This window comes from Microtus ochrogaster, unplaced genomic scaffold (assembly GCF_000317375.1).
Source record: "Microtus ochrogaster isolate Prairie Vole_2 unplaced genomic scaffold, MicOch1.0 UNK3, whole genome shotgun sequence".
Taxonomy (NCBI): Eukaryota; Metazoa; Chordata; class Mammalia; order Rodentia; family Cricetidae; genus Microtus; species Microtus ochrogaster.
In genome coordinates, this window is record NW_004949101.1 from 12493552 (window position 1) to 12515107 (window position 21556).

Genomic DNA, 21556 nt, shown 5'->3' on the forward strand with positions numbered 1-21556 from the left:
GAAAAGAGTCATATTAGAAAACTAGCAAAAAACAAAACAAAGAAAAACCAATAAAGCCTTCATGCATGCTACAAGAAGCAAACAAAACAACAACAATAAAAAAAAAAAAACAAAGTTTTTCGAGTCTATGGTATCAATTATTTGGTCTTCTGAAGCTAGGTTTGGGGAACCCAGGGCAGAGCAGTTTGGTGACAGATAGACAGATGTTGTTGTAAATGTCTGAAAATTTCCACAACACAAAATGTCTAAAAGCTAGGGACAGATCTAGACATGGATTGTAGAAATAGGAGCGGCGGGCTGCGTCCCGGCACCCGGCCGCCCACATGGCTAGCTCTACCCGAAATAATTACACGGACACTGTGTTCATTTAATCACCGCTTGGCCCTTTAGCTCTAGCCCTTACTGGCTAATTCTGATATCCCGATCAACCCATCTCTAATAATCTGTGAGCACCGGTCTTAGTGAGCACCGGTCTTACCGGGAGTGTATCTTCCCAGGAGCGGGGAGCATGGCGTCTCTCTGAGGCATCTGCTCCCGAGAGCAGAGCTGTCGAGTCTGAGCTCACTTCCTCTTCCTCCCAGCATTCTGTTCTGTTTACTCCACCCACCTATGTTCTAAGCTATGAGCCCAAGCAGTTTGTTTATTACTTAACCAATGAAATCAACAGATTGATATATGACACTCCCACATCAATGGATGTCACCTTTATCACAGGTAACAATGAAAGACCTTTTGGGAATGTCCTTTTGTGTCACTTTTTTTTGGGGTTACCATTGGGTAGTGACTCCTACCCATCTGTTTTTATAGTCCTTTCATTTAGGTCTTTTATATGTATGAGTCTCAATAGCCAAAGCATTGTGCTTTTAGGGTCTATCACAAAACAGCTGGATGCTGGTGACGAGTAGACAAGGAGGCACAGCTCTCCTCTCCACAGTTCACAATGAGCCTGGTGACTGTTCTTGTGGCATTTGCAAAGGAGACAGGGTGAACAGACATACCCTCTTGATGTACTGCACCACCTCCTGGATGTATGACCGGATCATCTCTGTCTTCTCCCTAAATTGAAATGAGCCAGAGATCATTAAAGCAACCCTCCTGGAACTTCTATGATTTTCCTGTCGTTGTATAGCTGTTGAAAGAAAGTTATAAGTGGGGGTGGGTGGTGCTGTGTCTCCCCAGGCATAGGCCCTGTTTTCTTAGATGCTCCCAAGGTTGTCTAACAAATTGAGAAATGGGAATTTAGCCATTTCCCAATTTCCCAAAAGAGATCACTTTCCTTTTTTTTTTTTTTTTTTGAATGTCCTGGAGTGCCCCTGTTTGAGAGCTCACTGTAAAAACCTTACAATGGAAATTGTAGCGGTTTTAATGATAATGGCCCCCATAGGTTCATCCACAGGTTTAGTCACCAGAGAATGAAAATCTTTCATAAGATTAGGAGGATTAGGAGGTGTGGCTTTGTTGGAGAAAGTGAAAGCTCAAGCTTGGGGGTCTCCCTCTCTGACAACCTCTCCCTCTCCATCTTCCTCCCCCATTACTCCCTTCTCTCTTGCCAACTTGCCAATCAAGATATAGCTCTCAGCTGCTGCTCCATCACCTTGAGTGAAGCCTTGCTCCTGCTATGATGATAATGGACTAACCCTCTGAAACTGTAAGCAAGCCTCCAATTCTTCCTCTTATAAAAGAGTTGCCTTGGCCTTGGTGTCTCTTCACAGTGGTAGAACAGTTACTAAGGCAGGGATCATGTGGAAGATTAATTAGCAGAGAAGCTTTATGAAGGGGCCTCTGGTTAAGACACTTGTTCTCTGCCAGAGAAGAATAGCAGGTTCACCATCCCAGTTAGGGAGGGGGGACTTTTCCACTCACTCTTCCATCTGGCTTTTGTCTTTAGACTTGGCTTCCGTTATCTTCTCCTGCCTCTTTTTATCCATTTTCTTCTTTAATTCCTTCTTCTCTCTGAAGTTACAATAGGGGAAAAAATCAGACAAACCGAATAGCAATCTGTAGTTCATGCATTCAGGTCTATTCAGGCCAAGTGAGAGGGGATGAAGGCTTACTTCTCGCAGATCTCCTTGAGCTTCTTGAGCTGGTTGTTCTGACACTCCTCGGCAACATCTGTCAACTTCTGAATAAGCTGGGGAGAGAAAAAACAGTTTGATGTTTTCTAGGATCCAAGATCCAGGCGCCAGTCCCTGTTCTTCCCACCCCAAACACTAGCATGCGGAGTTAGACAGTCTGCAGTGGACACTGACCTGCTGTAAGAGTAACCAGAGTCTAACTCTGGCAACGAGGGCGTGGTTTTAAAGGATCACATTATCTGTTTGAGGTTTTGTTTGCTTGTTTTTTGCTAATAAGAAATCCTTCTGATTTTCTCCTTTAATTGAATTGCATTCACTAGATTTTCATTCCAGTTCCTGTAGCATGGCTCAGTGCAAACTCAGCTAACACTGTGGACCTAGGCTCCTACCTATACTCTGTATATACAGGCTGGGGATATAAAGTAGAGGTAATAAGCTTTAAAGGCATGATTTGGGCCAAAGATCTACACCTTTTCTGAACCAATGTTTTCTTGGTTATAAACCAGGTCATTGCTACGTTTATCTCTGGCAGGTAGTATGCCTATATGACATTAATGGAAGTTATAATCAGCAGTGTAGAATTCTGTGTTTCTGGCTATATTTTTTGTTCTTGTTGACTTGCTTTGAGGATGACATCTGTTACCCATCTCAGAAACTGATGTAGTGTCCTTGGCGGGGTGAAGGGAGTAACTTCAGTAGACACAAAGAAGACCAGGAATGCTTTTCTGTTGAATGCTCTTGTTGAAGCTTGGGTTGTGTCAGTGCAATAACTGCATTGTTTTACATCCATTTCTTTATCAAACCAAGATTCGAGACAGAAGCAATTATATCTTTGTATTCTTAATTCTCCACATGGCTCTCAACATTTAGTACATGCTCAATGAACACTTGTCAATTACAGCGAAGTAAATTTTTATATCAATCAACCCTCATCCTTTATTCCACATCAAGAGTCTGTGGAACCTGAGGTGGCTTTAGCAACAGACCTAAACCCTTTCACTTTAGCATAAAGTATATGGCATGGACTTTCTTCCAGAGGCCCTACTGTTATTTCCAAGGTGAAGATTTTCTTCCCCAAAATAGACAGAGCAAGATGAATTGACTAGCATTACATAAGTAATATCTATCAAGTAACAAGTCAGTCATCCCTCAAGATCCATGGAGGATTGGTCTTGAAGTCTCTGGCATTTATCCAAATCCATGGATACCTTATGCTAAATGCTGTAGCACTTGTTGTAATATTCCTATACCCTTCTGTGTACTTTAAATAATTCTTAATGTTTATCATATCTAGAACACTCTAAATGTTGTAAAATAAATTCAGACAGCCTCCACCACCTGGGGAATTCACCTCTGTCTGGTATTGTTCTCGATTGTGGTTTCAGAAGTTGTTTTTAAAAATCCCTTGAGTTGAGGAATGATGGCACATTCCTTTAATCCCAGCACTTGGGTGACAGAGGCAGGCAAATCTCTGTGAGTTTGCATGGTCTACAGAGTGAGTTCCAAGACATCCAGGGCTACAAAGAGAAACCTTGTCTCGAATAAACACACACACACACACACACACACACACATACACACACACACACTCACACACACACCACATCCCACACTCCCCCAGAGGACTCAGTAGGTAGAACTCTTGCTCTGTTAGCATTAGGATCTGTGTTCTAATATCCAGCACCCATACTAAAAGGCAGGCATGGTCATTCCCATCTGTAACCCCAGCATTGATTTCAGAGGCTTAGAGAGATCCATGTTCATTACGATAAACATGAAAGTTGGAACATTTATTGTGAGGTCAGTTAGATCTGAAGAGCTATCAAGGAGAATATGGCCCACAGAATGCCTATTTCATCATTCAGAAGAGACTGCCTCAGCATGGCTGCCACAGTTGAGGAAATCGTGCTTCAATTGGTGCCATTTATCAAATTGTTCAGATGTAAAATACTGTTTTTCCCCCTAAGGATTCATGCAAAGTATCTGCATTGTAGTATGTAATCTCATGTGATATGTATATGTAATCTCATGATTACATCTCAAACTTATGGGCACATATATCCATGGATGGTCAGGAAGATGACTTCTCATTAAGCTGTATAATATTGATATATAGGAAATATACTAGAATATGCTTCATAACTAAGTCTATTGTCCCATGAGGACTTTAAATTACTTAAAAGCCTGCATTGTTCCTTTTACTCAGACTAACGCAGGCAAACAATTTCTCCTCTGTCTGAGACAAGCTACACACAATTAGCTCATTTTCACCTCAGAGCAAGTTCAAACTAGACTGAATGTTTCTGTAATGTATCATAAGTTAAAAACTTCACAAAGATGTACAAAGTCAGAGTTGAAAATGCCTAACCAAGGTTATTAACACAAAGCAATCTAAAAAAAAAATCACGTCAATCCTTTGTTTACTAAGTCTGGCTGATAAAAACCTGTGTCTCCCAGCTTGTCTCACCTGGCTCTGTGCCCCCAACCTTTGATCACAGCCTCACATCAGAAACCTTGAAAGCTTTCATTGTCATGGTAAAGGGCTCAACTCCTCATCATTTGGACAAGGAATATGCTATTACCAATGAGATGCAGTTCTTGTAACTTTTTCCCCCATTGCCCCAAACCCCCTGTAAAAAAAAATGTATTTAAGCTAGGTAAACAGAGAAGCAAGAAAGAATTGAAACAAGGGAGAACTAGAAAGGATTTGAACTTAAAAGAAAATTAGAGGACAAAACAATCAGAACCAGAACAGCACATATGTGAGTTTATTCCAAACCCCTTAGATAAAAAACCCTCACGCTCAGTTTCGCTTTGCTGTGGACTTCTTCCTCAAACCCTGCAGGTGGCTTTGAAAAGCTGGACTTTCAGGCTACATTACGTCAACATCTGCTTACATTTTCTGTTTCTTCCTCCCTATTATCCTCACCCTTAGCACTTTAGCAATCAGCCAACAAAGTCACAGAACTAGAGATGCCTGGGCTTTCCATCTACTCAGTTCTAACATTTACTTTAATTTGGGTAAAGTTCTTAAACATGGCTCTACCAAAGTCCCCCAAGATTCCCCCGACTTTTTGTCCTCAGATCCTGTGAACTTGGTTTTTGGTGTTCCCAATTCTTATTCCCACTTCATCCGCTTCCACTGTGTGGGAAACTATTCATTTCAGTCCAAACTCAGCAAGTATTGATCAAGCATCTACTTATAGTCCTGGCACTGCTCTAGAAGTCTGGCTCATGACTCATCTGAATTGATCTTGCTATCATGTGTCCTATGATCAGCAGCTACAGCAGGGCAAGGACACACATTAGAAATGAAAACTCACAGGCCCTCCCCTAGACCAATAATTCAGGCTCTGCACCTCCTCAAGATTCTCAGGACAAAATGTGCACCTTGGAATTTGAGAAGCCTTGTCTAGATTATTGAGGAAGATGGTGACACCGTTAAAGAAGTCATTTCAGTTTGTCTGGCCTCTATCTCAAGGTCTTTGGAACTTTGTGTTCTCTTCTTTATCCCAAATTCAATGTCCTCATCTCTGTTAACCAGGGCGGTTTGGAAAGCACTGGGAAAATACACACAATTCCCGACAGACCATATACCATATCATAGGTCCTTAATTTGGTTTGTCTTTTTTGCCCAAATTACATCTTTTTTTTTACTTCCCCTCATGTCTTCTCTACCTGTGGGCAGATTTGAGATTCACCCCATGTTCATCTGTGAAATGTCCTGTCTGCATGGGATAAACTCCCTCTGTGCAAAAACACATTTCTATCTACCCTCCCTGAACCATGAACTCTTGCTCTTTTACTCGCCTTTTGTTCTATTTCTAAATTGGATAAGAGCATCCATATGATGCTTCATACCTTTAATCCCAGCAACTTGAAGACAGAGAATCAGTCATTCAAGGCCAGCCTGGCTTTGTGAGGCTTTGGCTCACCAAACAAAACACAAGGCAAACAAATAAACAAAACAAATCAAGACAAGTGATTCCCATACTGCAGTGGCTCCCTTCTCACCTCCTTCAACATTAACACCGCTTGTGGTTTTTTTTTTTTTGTTTGTTTGTTTTGTCAACTTGACATCAGATGGAGTCACCTGGGAAAAAGGAATCCCAATTGAGGAAATGCCTCGATCAGATTGGTCTGTAGGCAAGTGTGTAGGGTATTTTCTTGATTAATGATTGATGTGAGAGGGTCCAGCCCACTGTGGGAAGTGCTGCCCCTGCTCAGTGAAAACTAAGCAAGCAAGTAAACAGCATTCTTCCAGGTATCTCCTTCAGTTCCTGCTTCCAGGTTCCTGCTCTGAGTTCCTGCCCTGGCTTCCCTCAGTGGACCATGACTTGGGACATGGAAGTCAAAGAAAGAAGTCCTTTCTTTCTCCAGTTTCCTTTTTTGATTTTTTTTTTTAAATCACAACAATAGAAAGCAAGTTAAAACACTGCCTTAATTCTGCTTCAAATGCTGGAATTTATCTCATCTTTCATTAAGATTTTAGGAACCTTCTTTGTTGCTGAACTTATGGCTCATTTCTCAGAATTTTAATTATTTCACAGATTCCTAAATTTTCCTGGTTCACAGAACCTTTAGAAACTCAGTGATGTTTTGTTCCAATGATAACTTTAGGGAAAAGAAACCAAAAAACAAACAAACAAAAACAAAAACAAAAAAAGAACAATTGCTATAAGGTCCAAACAACTTAATGCTAGTAATTTGCATAAGATTCCTAGGAGATGTTCCTGTTTCTATAAAAAATAAAAAAGCTATCTCAAAATGTCTCTGTGAGTTTGGTATTGGGCCTTGGGATACATTTTGGGAATAATTACTTTAAACTTCATTGAACTGGCAACTCCTCTCACACAGAAATCCATCTTCATTTTCAACAGGAATTACCACAGCTATTCCTCTTTCAGCTTTCTTAGGAGCTTCAGTTCAGCGAACTGATCAACCTTAGCTGTGAGTGCTTCTGCCTCCCCACCTCAGCATCTGCAGAAGCAAGCTGAGACTTCCTCTGTTCTCGGAGACAAGGCTTCCCCTTTGGATCAGGCACTGTTATTCAGCTCGGAATTGCCCAAGGCCTTTCCTATCCTCTTGGGTACTTTCAACACCCACCAAATCATAGACATCTGGGAATCCCTCCGCATCACACAGCTTTCTGCTAACAAGAATCCTTTTTGCACACATCTGCAAACTGCACTCTCTACCTTGCAAGCACTTCTTCCATCACTGTAGTCCCTCTTTGGCTTTTCTACGCCAGCCCAGATATTTTTCCTTCTTAAATGTCTCCAAGACTTGACTGGACCTGTCCCCAGATATATTTTTCGACTCGTAGTTTGTCCCCAGACCTGTCTGCATAGACTTTTGTGCACACCTTTTTTTTTTCATATTATTTTACCCTTTCAGTGATATTCCCATGTGAACAAGACAGCACAAATAAGGATCACTCCCGGGATTGTAGAGCTGCCTTGGATTATATTTCTCTGCCTCAACCATTCTTATTTCTATTTGCAGTTTGTCTAATTAAGTTCCAGGTAGCAGCATGAGCACTGTCTGTCACAACTTTGTTAGCAGTGCCTGGAAATGGGTTGATCTATATGCATACACAGTGGGTCTCTTTCTCACCTAATTGAGTAGGCTTGGGCCCATCTGTGCCTTCTCATCCAGCACTGTTTCTCTCAGAAGCACTTACTTTGCTTTCTGACTCATGTTTGGCTCCCATGGGAACTGATCTATACTTCAGCCTCCATCCTTTGGCCAAAGTAATTATTAATCCAGAAGATCATGGATCTAATCATAACATATGGGGCTTCACTAAGGTAGCAAGGCTGGCCGATCATATGACCCTAGCAGACCTCTTTCCTAGGATTTGTCTACAGGTCTATGGAGAAATAAATGAAAACCATGTCTTGTCCACCATTTTGAATAAGAATGATACTAAGACTAGCCGGAAACGACAGAGAAGGGGGGGGGGAGGGCAGGAGTGGGAACGATCGCATGAGGACTACAGGCAGTACAATAGGTTGTTCTGGATGGATCTCTGTCAACTCCCTTCTTATATATGCACAATACATTTACATGATTTATCCTCTTCACTTTTTCTACTATATATTATTACTCAAGTTAGTCTGCTGTAAGTTTCTATTTCTTGCAATCTGGAGAAACCTGACAAAAACAAACGACAGCAAAAAGCCCTACCAATGTATACACTGCTACCAATATAAGGTGAAGGAACTTGAGTTTTGGTGCAAAGTTTTCATTGCGTGAGATGTGGACACATGACCTTGAGAAGTGGTTTTCATAGTAACAGAAGCACATTTTAAAAGCTCACTTTTGAAGCACTAACCCAGGGGCAGAGGACATTAACTTTTTTAAGTGCGTATTAGCTACAAGCCTCACCAAGAATGGACAATTATAGGTAGCAATGGAACGAAGATTTAGAGTTCTACAGAATGAACCTAGAGTGCAGAGGGTAATCTGGAATTCTGCAAATAATATTTAATTTTAACTTTTGATTAATTTTTTTTCCTTAAAGGAATACACATCTTTTTTAGTTAGTTTGTTTACTATTCATGAAAGTCTCCTGGATAAACATCTAAACCATTTAAAGAATCAAAAAACAAAAAACAAACCACACAAAAATAAAGTAAAGCCCTAGAGAATAGAATTTCACGCTTATTTTCAACTCTGAACTAAATTTGAATTTGTTTAGTCACTGGAGGAAGAGAAAATTTTTTCCACAGAAGAAAATAATTCCCTGGTGCTAAATCAAAGAGGATAAAAGATGTGTGGACAGAAATGATCATATTTATAGTCTCTCTGAGAGAGATGGCTTTGGGAAATAGAAAAACATCCAGCGTCAACATTAAGCATGTTCCCTTCCTCTTTCACTAACTCCCTGAGAAGTATTGTCTCTTTCATCAGTTCCTCCTGAGTGTCAAAGCCCTTCAAGTCAAAGCCCTCTAATCAAATCCCCTCTAGTCAAAACCCAGTGGCCCCTTTAGTGAGTTTTCACTGTGAACTGGTCAACTTCTACAAAGAAGAAATTTACAATGTGTGTTAATTATTTAGTGATCCAATGACCAAACTCAACATGACAATTTAAAGACATGGTAGATATTTACTCTGGGGAGTCATGTCCCGTGAAGTTGAGAAATCTTCATTTCTGCATTCAGCAGTTCCTTGTTGAACATCTTATGGCAGCACATACAGTCTGACTTTGAGCAAAGCCCTGTCCACAGAGAGCTGACTTTCTCTATAATTTTGTTCTCTTCTCAGAGAAGGAAAATTTAGATGAAAAGGTAGCCATCTTGATTATTCTTTAACATAGTCTTTCATGCCTACGCAATCACTTATTTTTATTTTCCATAACTAAAGTTAATTTATACCTACTTACTTGGGTATAAATGTTTTGGTGTTGTTTATTGCAGTTCTCAGAAGCAAAACCAGGTACTCACACATGACAAGCAAGTGATCTACCACCGAACCAGACCTAGACCCTCAGTTTGAACTTTAAAATATCTACATGATCCTTAGATTAAGTTTCTGTTATTCAGAAAGAAATAAAATTGAAAATCTGGCCAACACTTACATTCACTGTAAAGAATTTCCTTCGACAAACTCCCAGCATTTTAAATTATTCTTTGCTCTGAAATTATGCCATAGTAAGAGCCTTCTTTCAGCTTCTGTTACCCTTCTGTGAGGCTTTAAGTTACAACCCTTGGAAACTATTTACAAACCAGTAAGTTGGATGCAAAGAGCTGTAGTATTTTACAGCCTAAGTGACACATGATGGATTGTATCACTGCAGCTCTTTGGGCTTTATGATTTGAAAGCCTCAGTGGCCACTTACTTCAGAATAAATTAAATAAATACTAGTTGCTTAAATAGCCATCATTGCACCTAGAGGTTTTCCAATAATTAGCAATGTGAGTCTGACGAGAGGAGATGACATTTGTCTTGTTTGTAACTTGCTCATGAATCATGGGCTCTATGGTCCATTTGGATGGCAGGCCCAGAAGAGTTACCCCATGGAGATAAACATCACATCCATCATTCCTTTTCTAAATGCGAAACATATCATTTCAGCCTTCTTCATTTGCCAGATGAAATGCAATAATTCCTGCAATTCTAGGCTGCTTGCATTCTATGAAATTTTCCTGACACCAGAATGTCTTCCTCCTCAAGCTGCTTTATGTCAACACAAACAAAGCTATTCCCTGATTTGCCTTTGGGTTTTGTTGTTCATTGTCATTTTCTTTAATGTTTCCTAAATAGTCATTAGCATCATTTAAAATACATTAAGATGAGACAATACACGGTGTGCATGAAGAAGAAGAAAAGCCAAGGTTGAAAAATCTGTTGCTTTAAACTAAACATTGTAATTATTATTTTAATATCTCTGGGAGGTGAGTCATTCCTACATTCTATGGTATAAGAGAAACTAGAGAAACTAACATCCTAGTCAAAGGAGACTTTCTAAGAATTCTTCTATAATCCTCTTGTTTTCAAAGCAGTGATATAGACATCAAGAGATAAAACAGTTTTATCAAAGGGTACATATGTAAAATCATAAGCCATTTCTCCTTTCCTTGATCCTGCACAAATTATCTTTGGTAAAGAACTATCACCATATTCTAGACACTTGGTTAAATTTCCATGGATTTTTCTATTAAATCTAACACGCCAACTCTGAGAAATATGCCCACATTGTGCAAATCTAAAATTATCTCTGATTCTTTGCCTTTTTGATGTGGGATTTCCCTCTGCATGCTGTGAATACCATTGGTTAATAAAGAAACTGCTTTGAGCCTATAGCAGAGCAGGGCAGAACAGAGCTAGGCAGGGAAAACTAAACTGAATGCTGGGAAAAAGAAGGCAGAGTCAGAAAGAAGCCATGTAGCCCCACCAGAGACAGATGCTGGAAGTTTACCCAGCGAGTCACAGCCATGCACAATACACAGATTAATAAAAATGGGTTAAATTAATATTTAAGAATTAGCCAATAAGAAGCTAGAGCTAATGGGCCAAGCAGTGATTTAATTTATATATTTTCTGTGCGGTTATTTTGGGAACCTGTGCAGCTGGGGAAACGAACAAGTGGCCGTTCCTACAACAGCTTTTCCTGCATTCACACTTTGCATTGTGATTTACACCTGCTCAAAACAAAATCGATTCTATTTCTCTAACTTTTGTCAAGTTATATGGCTTGACTTAACTAACGCAACGAAAAAGAAGTTAAGAACACTTGAGAGACTTTCCATAGAGGTTAGGTAGCTAGTAAAGACCCAGGGAGATGGGGAGCCCATTGAAAGAAGGGTAAAAGTGACTATAAAGAGATAAAGAGGAAACTACAATAGGAGGATTAAATGAGGAGGGAAATGGAAGAGCAGGGTAGAGGAGGGAATATGGGGAGAGATAACTAACATTAAAAGCCATATGGACACCTATTACTCTAGAAGCTTCTTAAAATACAAACACATACACACACACACATATATGGAATTTAAATGGAGATACCATATAATGAGGGAAACAATACCCTAACTAGACAACTATACATCTTATACCACCAAGTCAAACCCCCTGTACCAGACATGAGTTACATCTTGTTGAGTCATTGGCCAAAGGGATCCCATAAACCCTACTCCCAAACATCACAGGCTATATAAAGGCTGTTGGTTACTCTCCATAACCTGATAGTAAGGCCCCATTACTGAAGACACAACTTACTTATGTCATTGACCATGGAGAAACTGAGATGTTGCCAAATTAGAAGCTTTATTCTTACTGATTAGCATTCATAGTACTGGAAGGTACTTGCATGGTGTAAGAGGAGAAAACTAAGCATTGATATCACCCAGCTACAAACCACAAGGTTTGTAGATATACTAGTGGGTTAGTGATACTAATGTTATGGGAGTAATCAAACACTTTTGATTAGATTTAAGGCCTCTCATGATATAGACCTGACACATAAAGTGCTCAAGCCCCTTAGACCTGATAGATTATACACCTTAGATGAAAAGCTACTAGTATCCTGCTTAAAGAATATAGCAAAAATAAAAAAAAAAAATGACTACTAACACTATACGCCTATGGATCAGAACATCACTCAGCCCTCAACCGAGAAGCTTCTTCTTGTAGGAAATAGTCATTAATACAGAGACCCATAACTAAAAATGTGAAAAGAGTGAAAGCCTTTGGACCACCCAGCCCTAAATAAGATGCCTTTGTCAGATCCCTCTCCTCAAAGCTCATGGATCCATGCAAAAGAGGAGGTGGAAAGTGTGGGAGCCAGAGTGGTGGATGTCTTCAAGAAACAGTGTCTTCTTGATATAACAGGACTGATACACATATGACATCATGGTCCATGAAGACTGTGACAACATGCACAAGATCTACACAAGTTCAAACAAACAAACAAACAAACAAAAAATCCCAGCACTGAGAAGGGGAACCGGCTCCAAATCCCACCTCTAGCCAAGAAGTTATTTGCAGTTGCTGCCTGCTGGGAAAGGGAAAGGAATAGTTCTATGCCCAGGAATAGTTGGACAAGACAAAATAGACTCCGTTTTCTTGTGTGTGTACTTTTTGTTTTTGTCTTGGTCTGTTTTTGTCTTCCTGGGTGTTTTGTTTGCTTTGATTTTGCTGTTTGGGAGCTTGGGACATTTTTGAAAAAAAGTTGTGTGAGAAGGGTAGTGGGTAGGATCTTGAAAAAGTTGGGGGAGGGAAAGAATATGATCAAAATATATTTATAAATAAATATATATTCTAGTTTCTAAACAGAGGGAAAAGGGGGGGGAGCTAATTCAAGTAGTACCTCGAGAACCTGGCTAAGAAAGCACCCTGAGGGACATATGGATTTCCCTGGGAAGGAGGACTAGAACAGATTTCCTTGTTTTACTGGGTGACAGTGGGTATGAGAACATGAGGGGTTGGCTCACAACCATCTGTAATGAGATATGATTCCCTCTTCTGGCCTGCAGCATACATGCAGACAGAACACTGTATAAGTAATTAATAAATGAAACAAAAAACATTAAAAAATTCTATGTCACAGACTCCTTAAGTGTATTTCATTTATTTTTGTCTTTGGCATCTATCAAAATGTTGTGCTAATGTTATTATTTTTAGTGAACATTTGGTTAGGAGTTTATTGATGTTATGGCTTCTTAATCTCTGAACTATAAAACCTTTAACCCAAGAAATTCTAACCCCAAAGCCATTTTAAGAGATGAAATAACTTCTCTTTAAATTTCCTTATGACACTTTCCCCCAGGGCCTGCTGACTTTTTAATTACACTTGAGTTTGTCCGTTTTAGCCTGGGTAACCCACTCATCAGTCAGATGCACCCCCAAAGATAAAACGGTCACTCTGGTCATCTTTTAGCCAGAGGTTCTATGGCAGGCGGATCAATCTCCAGTCATTACATATGGAACTGAAAAGTCTGGTATTCATGTTGGAAGCAGGGGGATGGAGTGTAAGCTGTGGAAGCCAAACGGCCGTGAACTAAGCTGTGAGCTTCCAAATCTACAGAGTCTTAGCCTTCTTAACAGAAGTCTTCATAAGTGGTTTACTCAGATTTCACCCAAGCTCACAAACACTCTGGTGAGGAGCGGTGAGCATTTTGAGAGGGTTGCTTAACCTATCTAGTACTAACACACAAGAAATGGAGTCACCAAAATCCCAGATCTGTGTTCCCTCCAGAGATACCATCTCTCTTACTCAATACCATATAACCTTCCTTAGATGGAGCCACTCTGCTATTCTTCCAAGACTAGACCAGCACTTTGCATGCCATGTTTTCCATCTAGAAAAACTCTCTTCCATGTGTGTGCCTGGACTTGCCCTTCGGCTCCTGACTCAAATGCTGACTTAGCAGTCAGTCTGCTAATCTCTTCCTAGCAAGTCTACTTAAAATTTCCAGGTACATTCTTCATGCTTCTCCAACCTTGAACATATTTTTTCCCAATACTAATATTAGCTTTCTCATCATCTCTTCTTGCTACTTAATATACTAAACATTTTGCTAATTTATTGTGTTTATGGTCTGTGCCCCCCCCCTTGTAGAAGGTTAGTTCCAGAAGGGCTAGGATTGTTGCCATTTTTATCCAACATTTGTTTGAATTGCTTACTTAGCGAATAGAAATACTAATAACTATTTGCTGAACGAATCCACAAATGGATGAAGTAGATTGTTCCTTTTGAGGAGATAAAAATTATGGCATTGATTATGGTGATGGTTGTTCTTATCTGTGAACGTACAGAAATTGTGAACCTTATGGGTATGTGGGAAAACATTCTTGAAGAACAGAATTCCAGCCATCAATACTAAATATGGGGGTGTCCATACTCCGCATGAGCAATAAGCACAAAGCTATCCCTTCATCTTGACATTGGCCTGGAACGTGAAGTAGGAGAGGCATCTATGCAATGGTTAGGGAGCAGGGACTCTACAGGCAGATGGCCAATGATCAAATCACTCATGTACCACCCTCTAGTCAGAACACCTCAGAAAAGTCACCACATAGAATATCTAATGAGTTCTTTTTGGGGACCAAACAAAATAATGATTCTTATAAATGGCTTAGCATAGTATATGGCCCAATAATGAGTGTTCAATACACAGCTGTTGTCTTCATTGCTATATTCTAGAGTTTTAGCCATAGTTTATTGGAGAAGATCAGATGGTAGTATAGTAGCTGGAGCTGAAAGAAAGTCATCATTTAGTATTAAAATTAATTTAGACTCTCTTGGGTCTTTCGAGGCAAAATCTTCTTTTTTCTCCCCCCCCAATACCTTCTCAAGCATTCTTTTATTGTTTTCAATCTTTAAAAAATAATAATTTAAATTTTTATGTGTATTTTTATATATATGTTTGTGTCTCATACCGTGTTCATGCAGTGTTAGTGTGTTTCAGAGAAGGCATTGCATCCCCTGGAGTTACAAGCAGTTGTATGATGTGGGTGCAGGGAACAGAATCCAGATCCTCTGGAAGGGCAATCAATGCTCTGAACTGCAGAGGCATCTGACTAGCCTGCCACAGCATCTGTCTTACTTCGGCAACTCTCCTCAAACTGTGGAGCTTGTTAAAAACAGCTCTTTGAACTTCGCATTTAAGTTCCAGGTCCTCAAAGAAAGGTTCTCAGAACAGAACTCTCATTAACAGCCTATTCTATGGAAGACTGTTGAATAAGGATTTAGAACAAGGCCTTTGTCTGGGTTTTAAACCAGCCCTCCAGAGGATCCTGATTTACGCTTTCAGTTGAGAATAATTGGCCAAGGAGAATATGATTTTGAATAGGTAAGTCATGTGATTCTGACTTTTTAATTTTATATTGTCATGGAGGATCCAGGATGCAGACAAAGGCATGACATTGAATCACCTATTACACAGCACATGTTCTTTTCTCTTTTATAGTTTAGGTTAGCAAATAAAATAAGGGGTTTCATTGTTACATTTTCAAACACATGTATCATTGGGTCTTGTTTATATTTAATCTTCCTCCCTTCCTCCATCCTTCTCCCCCAGCCCTAGCTGGTCCTTTCCTTCCTCCCCAATAGCACCCCTTCTGCTTTCGTGCACACATATGTGTGGCTTCTTCACAAATGTAGCTCCTGTCTATGACAGAAACAAGGCATTTCGCCTCTTTCTCTGTTAACCTTCCTTGTTCTCCCTTTCCCTTTCCCCTTTAGAGTCCATAGACTGCTTTCATGCACCATTTTTATATTTAAATCTAGATTGGACACATGGGATAGAACATGTGGTATGTCTTTCCGAGTATGGCTGATTTAATCTAACATGATTACCTCCACCACTTTCCTGCATGTGAGACAACTTGATTCTTCTCTATGGCCTAGTACCACTGTGTGTATTTACCACATTTTCTCTATCTGTTCATTTTCTGATGGAGACCTTGGCTACTTCCCATCAAGTGTTGTAAATGTGAAAACTGATGTGGGATGTCCTTCTGTATAAATGCTGCTTTTATTGGTTGATGAATAAAGATGCTTTGGACAATGACTTAGTAGAGTAAAGCCAGGTGGGAAATCTGAACACACACACACACACACACACACAGACACACACACACACACACACACACACACGGGGGAGGCAGAGTTAAGGAGACTCATGTAGCTGCAAAAGGAGAAAGATTCCAGAACATTACCCATAAACCACAGCCTCGTGGCAATAATAGATTAATAGAAATGGACTAATTTAAGATGTAAGAACTAGCTAGTAGTACACCTAATACATTGACCAAACAATGTAGTAACTAATATAGTTTCTGTGTGATTATTTGGTCTGGGTGGCCAGTTTACAGGCAATGATAAATACAAATGTAAAGTGTCTCTGAGATACGTTGACCTAAGATTCCTTTGGGCATCTGAGTGGTAATCCTAATTTTAGTGTGCTGAGAGTGTCTATGTTCATAGTGGCTGTACTGGTTTACCTTCACAGCAACGGTGCATGCACACTTGTCTTTACCCATATCCTTACTGGATTTTGTCTCCATGACACTAGCCATTCTGACCTGGGGGAAATGGAATCTCAAAGTCGTTTTAATTAGCCTTTCCCTGGCTGCTAAAGATGCTGACCACTTAAAAAAATTTATTGGTTATTTATATTTCCTTTTTTGAAAACTGTCCATTCAATTCATTTGCCCATTCATTGTTTAGATGGCTTGTTTTTATAGTGTTTAAGCTGTACAGTTCTTTATAGATTCTAATTTGCTGTTCGACGTATAATTGGCAAAGATTTTCTTTCTTCCATAGGCCGTCTCTTCATATACAGTGAATTTTCTTATGCGTACAGACCCGTAACACAGAAAGGGTAATTCTATGAAGCCATTTCCTCAACAAACTACTCATTTCAGCCAAGGTTATTTATTTCTTTTGTTTTTGGCATTCGCTTGTTTCCAAGGCTAGTATTTTGTTACTAAATTAACTTCATGTGTCTGTGTGTGACTAAACGTTAAATGTCCATATTATTTATTAAAGCATCAAGAATTTCACAATTCATGAGAAAATACTTTGGCAGACACACGGTATCACTAAAGAAGAGGGTGTCTTTTGCTTTCACAGGTAGCCTGAGGCTTTGATGGGAGAACAGGACATTGGGCAGCTGATGGAGGAGGGTCATCTCTCTATCTGTTGTTTCATTGGTTAAGTAATAAAGAAACTGCTTGGCGCTGATAGGGTAGAATTTAGATAGGTGGAGTAAACAGAACAAAATGCTGGGAGAAAGAAGATGAGTCAAGGGGTCGCCATGATTCTCCCACTCCAGGCAGACACAGGTTAAGATGTTTCCTGGTAAGCCAGCTCATGGGCTACACAGATTATTAAAAATGGGCTAGATCAATATGTAAAAGCTAGCCAATAAGAGGCTAGAGCTAATGGGCCAAGCAGTGTTTAAAAGAATACAGTTTCCATGCAATTATTTCGGATAAAGCCAGCCGGGTGGCGGAAAGCAGCCTGCCGCTCATATTACAACAGGCAGCGTATGGTACAGTTTTGTTGGGTTTGTTCTTGACAAGCTCAGTGATAGAGAAGCAGAAGTGAAAATTTACTTGCAGCACATGCTTCATTTTTGAAAGAATTTTTTCTTTTACTTCCTTGTGCTATCCCAAAGATCCCCTTCTTATTCCCCTGTGTTATCCCAAAGATGCCCTGGAACTAAGATAACCTGACATCCCAAAATAAGCCACGAAAGGGCAAAAGCAAACAGAACTCCACGGATGGAACAGTGGAACGTATCAAGCCTGCATGGGGGCCCTAGTGTGGCAGGCACTGGGCAGACTCTGCTCTCTCCACGCTGGCGTGAATTCACTTCTGCACAGTGCCCTTTGAGTCATCTGAGAGCCGCCAACACTTGCTCCTCCAAAGAGCCCTGCAGCTGCACACGCGCATCCCGTGCTCCTCAGCTTACCAGCTTAATGTGTTCTCGCTTCTGGTACTTCTCGCTGTAATACTGTTCTTGCCGGAGGTTGAGCAGCTGCTGTTGCTGCTTGTCCTTCAAGTCTATTAACTTCTGGGTCATTTCTGCATCTAGGGCAGCGAGGTCTTGCTCAATGGCTGATGAGCCATGGTCAGGGCTGCTGGGTTCAGATCTGCAAAGACACAGAGCGTGGCTCAGGAACAAAGTAGGTGGTAAGAGGTGCTTGGTTGTGAATTGGAGTGCCATTTTAGCTAGACAGTAAGCCTTGGATTCAAAATATTTATTGTGTGTGCATATGTTAATTTAACCAATTAGAACTCAACAGAAGTAAGGGCTGTTTCAGTTTTCTTTGTTAAAGCCCGAGAAATCTGTTGCATAATACACAGTTTGAGCACATCATAGAACTGATAAAATGCACTTTTTGCTTGCCCAGATTGAATGTGGATTTTTCAATGGAGCCACACCCCAGTTCAAATGACCTCTATTTCAGGGACCTACTAACCACATGTGTCTCATGGATCTTCTCTCTCTCTCTCTCTCTCTCTCTCTCTCTCTCTCTCTCCCTCTCTCCCCGCCTCTGTGTGTGTGTGTGTGTGTGTGTGTGTGTGTGTGTTTGTGTATGTGTACAGGAGGCATGGAGGTTCCTGTGCTCACAGGTCAGCACTAGGGGGAACCTGGAACATTAAATATGTATGCTTGTTCCTTCAAAGAAACATTTTCCCAGAAGGCTGGATACAGATGTGGTTAATAGCCTGGCGACCTTTGTGCTATTTGTGTGGCTGAGACCACACCAGATCCTCCCCCAGACCCCTATCGTAAGTTTGTTTTGCTCAGCCAATCTCTAAATTCATCTTTACGGAGTTTGCCACACGTACTTTACAGAGTTTTGGCGAAATCACATTCAATCTTTAGTTAGTTTATTTTGTGCTTTATTGTGCACACAGGGCTGGGTCAATTATCAACAGAAACGTTTTCACCAAATTGTGCTTTGCTTAAATATGCCTTAAATAAACTATTTGTGGTCATGAAGATTGAACCAATGCTGCTACTCAGTCATGTTGAACTGAACATTCTTGCCTCCTGTGGATCATTACTCTGTTGGCCATGGTGGTCATACAGACCCTGCTTTTGTGTGTGTGTGTGTGTGTGTGTGTGTGTGTGTGTGTGTGTGTGTGTGTCTGTGATTCAAGCAGAGTAGAAGGTTGTGGAAGCCCTGTCTGGATTCCTCTATATGCCGGCATCTTCAGACACCATGGGCTGCAGAGGTGGATCCGTATACATGTAATGTCATTTTGATACACTACCGGGAATTTACAGAATATGATGTAAAAGCAAATAAACAAATGAATATGTGCATCATTCAGTTGGAGTTCTCAGGAGATATTTTAGGGCAAACTTCACCTTCATTGGCTGTGTGGTTACAGGTAAATGCTACTGATTTAGCCTTTAGGTTCCCCTTCAAAGAGTGTCAAATTTCATTTGCAAAGAGCGTCAAATTTCTCCTGATATTTTTTCTGCATCTGTTCTACCTCTAAGGAAAGGTGATTTTGTTACTTTTTAAAAACCAAGTATTACATTTTGATTGTGTTTTCAAGGTGAGCACATGTTACATTATATGTCACAATATGGCATGGAAGCCGCAGCTTGCCTTTCTTGACAGTCTGGTGGCAAAGAAGTCGTCCTCAGACGACTGTATGAGAAAGGATGCAGCCCAGTCCATGGTGCTCTCAGCCCAATAACAGGAGGCTTACACACTCACAGCACAGCCCACTGTGTTCTCAGCCTATAGATAGTCAGCTTACACACTCATAATACAATCCATTGTGTTCTCAGTCCATGGACAGGCAGCTTACACACTCACACAGTACAGCCCACTGTGTTCTCAGCCCATGGACAGGCCGCTTACACACTCACAGCACAGCCCACTGTGTTCTCAGTCCATGGACAGGCGGCTTACACACTCACAGTACAGCCCACTGTGTTCTCAGTCCATGGACAGGCAGCTTACACACTCACACGGCCCACTGTGTTCTCAGATCATGGATAGGTGTCTTACACACTCACCCAGCCCACTCCACTGTGTTCTCAGTCCATGGACAGGCAGTTTACACACTCACACAGCCCCGCCCACGGTGTTTTCAGCCCATGGACAGGTGGCTAGAGAGGAAGGCTATATTTCCCAGTGGCAAATGTTTGCTCTAAGACAAACTCTTGAAAGACTTTAAATGAGAGATGATGACATGTTTCCAGGAAAGCTCAGACTGAATTCTACATCAGGTCTACATCCTGGATCAGTAACGATGTTTGGGTTAACCTCACCATCTCCACCCATTTATCGGCTATCGGGAAAAATCAGGACATCTCATAAGAGCTATTTGTAAAACGAGTGTCTTGGCTCACCCCTGTAACCCCAGCACTCAGGAGGTTAAAATAAAATACTGCAAAACCTAGGCTAGTCTCAGCTAGTTCAGGGACAGTCTGAGCTCTGCAAAGACTATCTCAAAAACCCAACCAACTAACCAAATAAATGAAGGAATATTTTTTAATCCAAACTACAGAAAATCAAGTAAATAAGGAAAACAATGTAGTAAAATGCCTTTTTCACCATGATGATATTTATTTAAACTCAAGTGCACACTGAAATAGAACTCAAGGGTACTTTTGCTTTAAAAAAAGTAAAGATCTTCTAAACTATGTATTTAACAACATAAACAACATTTTACTTTAAAATAGTGCGGACTATTTAAAAAATAGAATAATGTCTCACACAGTGCTATTAGTTCTCATTAAAGAACTTAAGTTAAAAATGAAAAATTGTTTTGACATTTAGCTAAACAAACCCAAGGGAGACAAAAATTGTTCCTTAAAATGACAATAAGAAAACTGAAGTTATGTTCACTTTATTTCTAATTCCCTACTTATTAAACATTGAAGAAAATATTTTCACAACAAAAAATGAACCCCAACTGATCAGAGAGTGAAATATTAATTAACACCAAGAAGCCTGCAAAGGATGCTCCAAGAAAACACAAGATCACAACTTAGGAAAGTGGGTTCAAACATTTAGAACAGTGGTAAGCCATCTTATTTGGCTTTTGCTGTTTCATAAATGTATTCATAGTATGGACAAATATGCTAGAGCAGCAATCAGTTTCTAAATCCTTTGTGGGACAATGGGCATCTCTTCTGGAAACATCCACACGTCAAACTCCAATGTCACCACATCACAGAACACAGCTGGTAGGTAGGCACCATACTTTGACATGCAGTACCATCCTGTGCTCTGTGTTTCTGACCAGGCCATGGTGTGAGTGGGCGTCAGGTCCTTGCTGTTGTACTGTAGAAGATGTCGGTGTATACTCTGTGGGCTGTTTTGGGATACACTGTTTGGAAGATGTCTGGATATACCATGTGGTCTGCTGTAGGATGCACAGGGAAGATGTCTGTGTACACTCTGTGGTCTGCTGTGGGATACACTGGGAAGATGTCTGGATATACTATGTGGGCTGCTGTAGGATGCACAGGGAAGATGTCTGTGTATACTCT

The 21556-nt window shown here is 40.5% G+C and overlaps 1 protein-coding gene across 1 annotated transcript in view; it reads right to left on the minus strand.

The window, feature by feature from the left end:
• Plcb1 (phospholipase C beta 1) overlaps positions 1-21556 on the minus strand; it is a 691541-nt gene that overhangs the window by 85196 nt on the left and 584789 nt on the right. The window contains exons 27-30 of the mRNA XM_005365666.3: positions 18002-18182; positions 2055-2131; positions 1864-1953; positions 999-1056 (exon numbers count right to left, since the gene is read on the minus strand). Of these exons, the coding sequence (XP_005365723.1) occupies positions 999-1056; positions 1864-1953; positions 2055-2131; positions 18002-18182 (406 nt within the window). The remainder of the gene's footprint in view (positions 1-998; positions 1057-1863; positions 1954-2054; positions 2132-18001; positions 18183-21556) is intronic.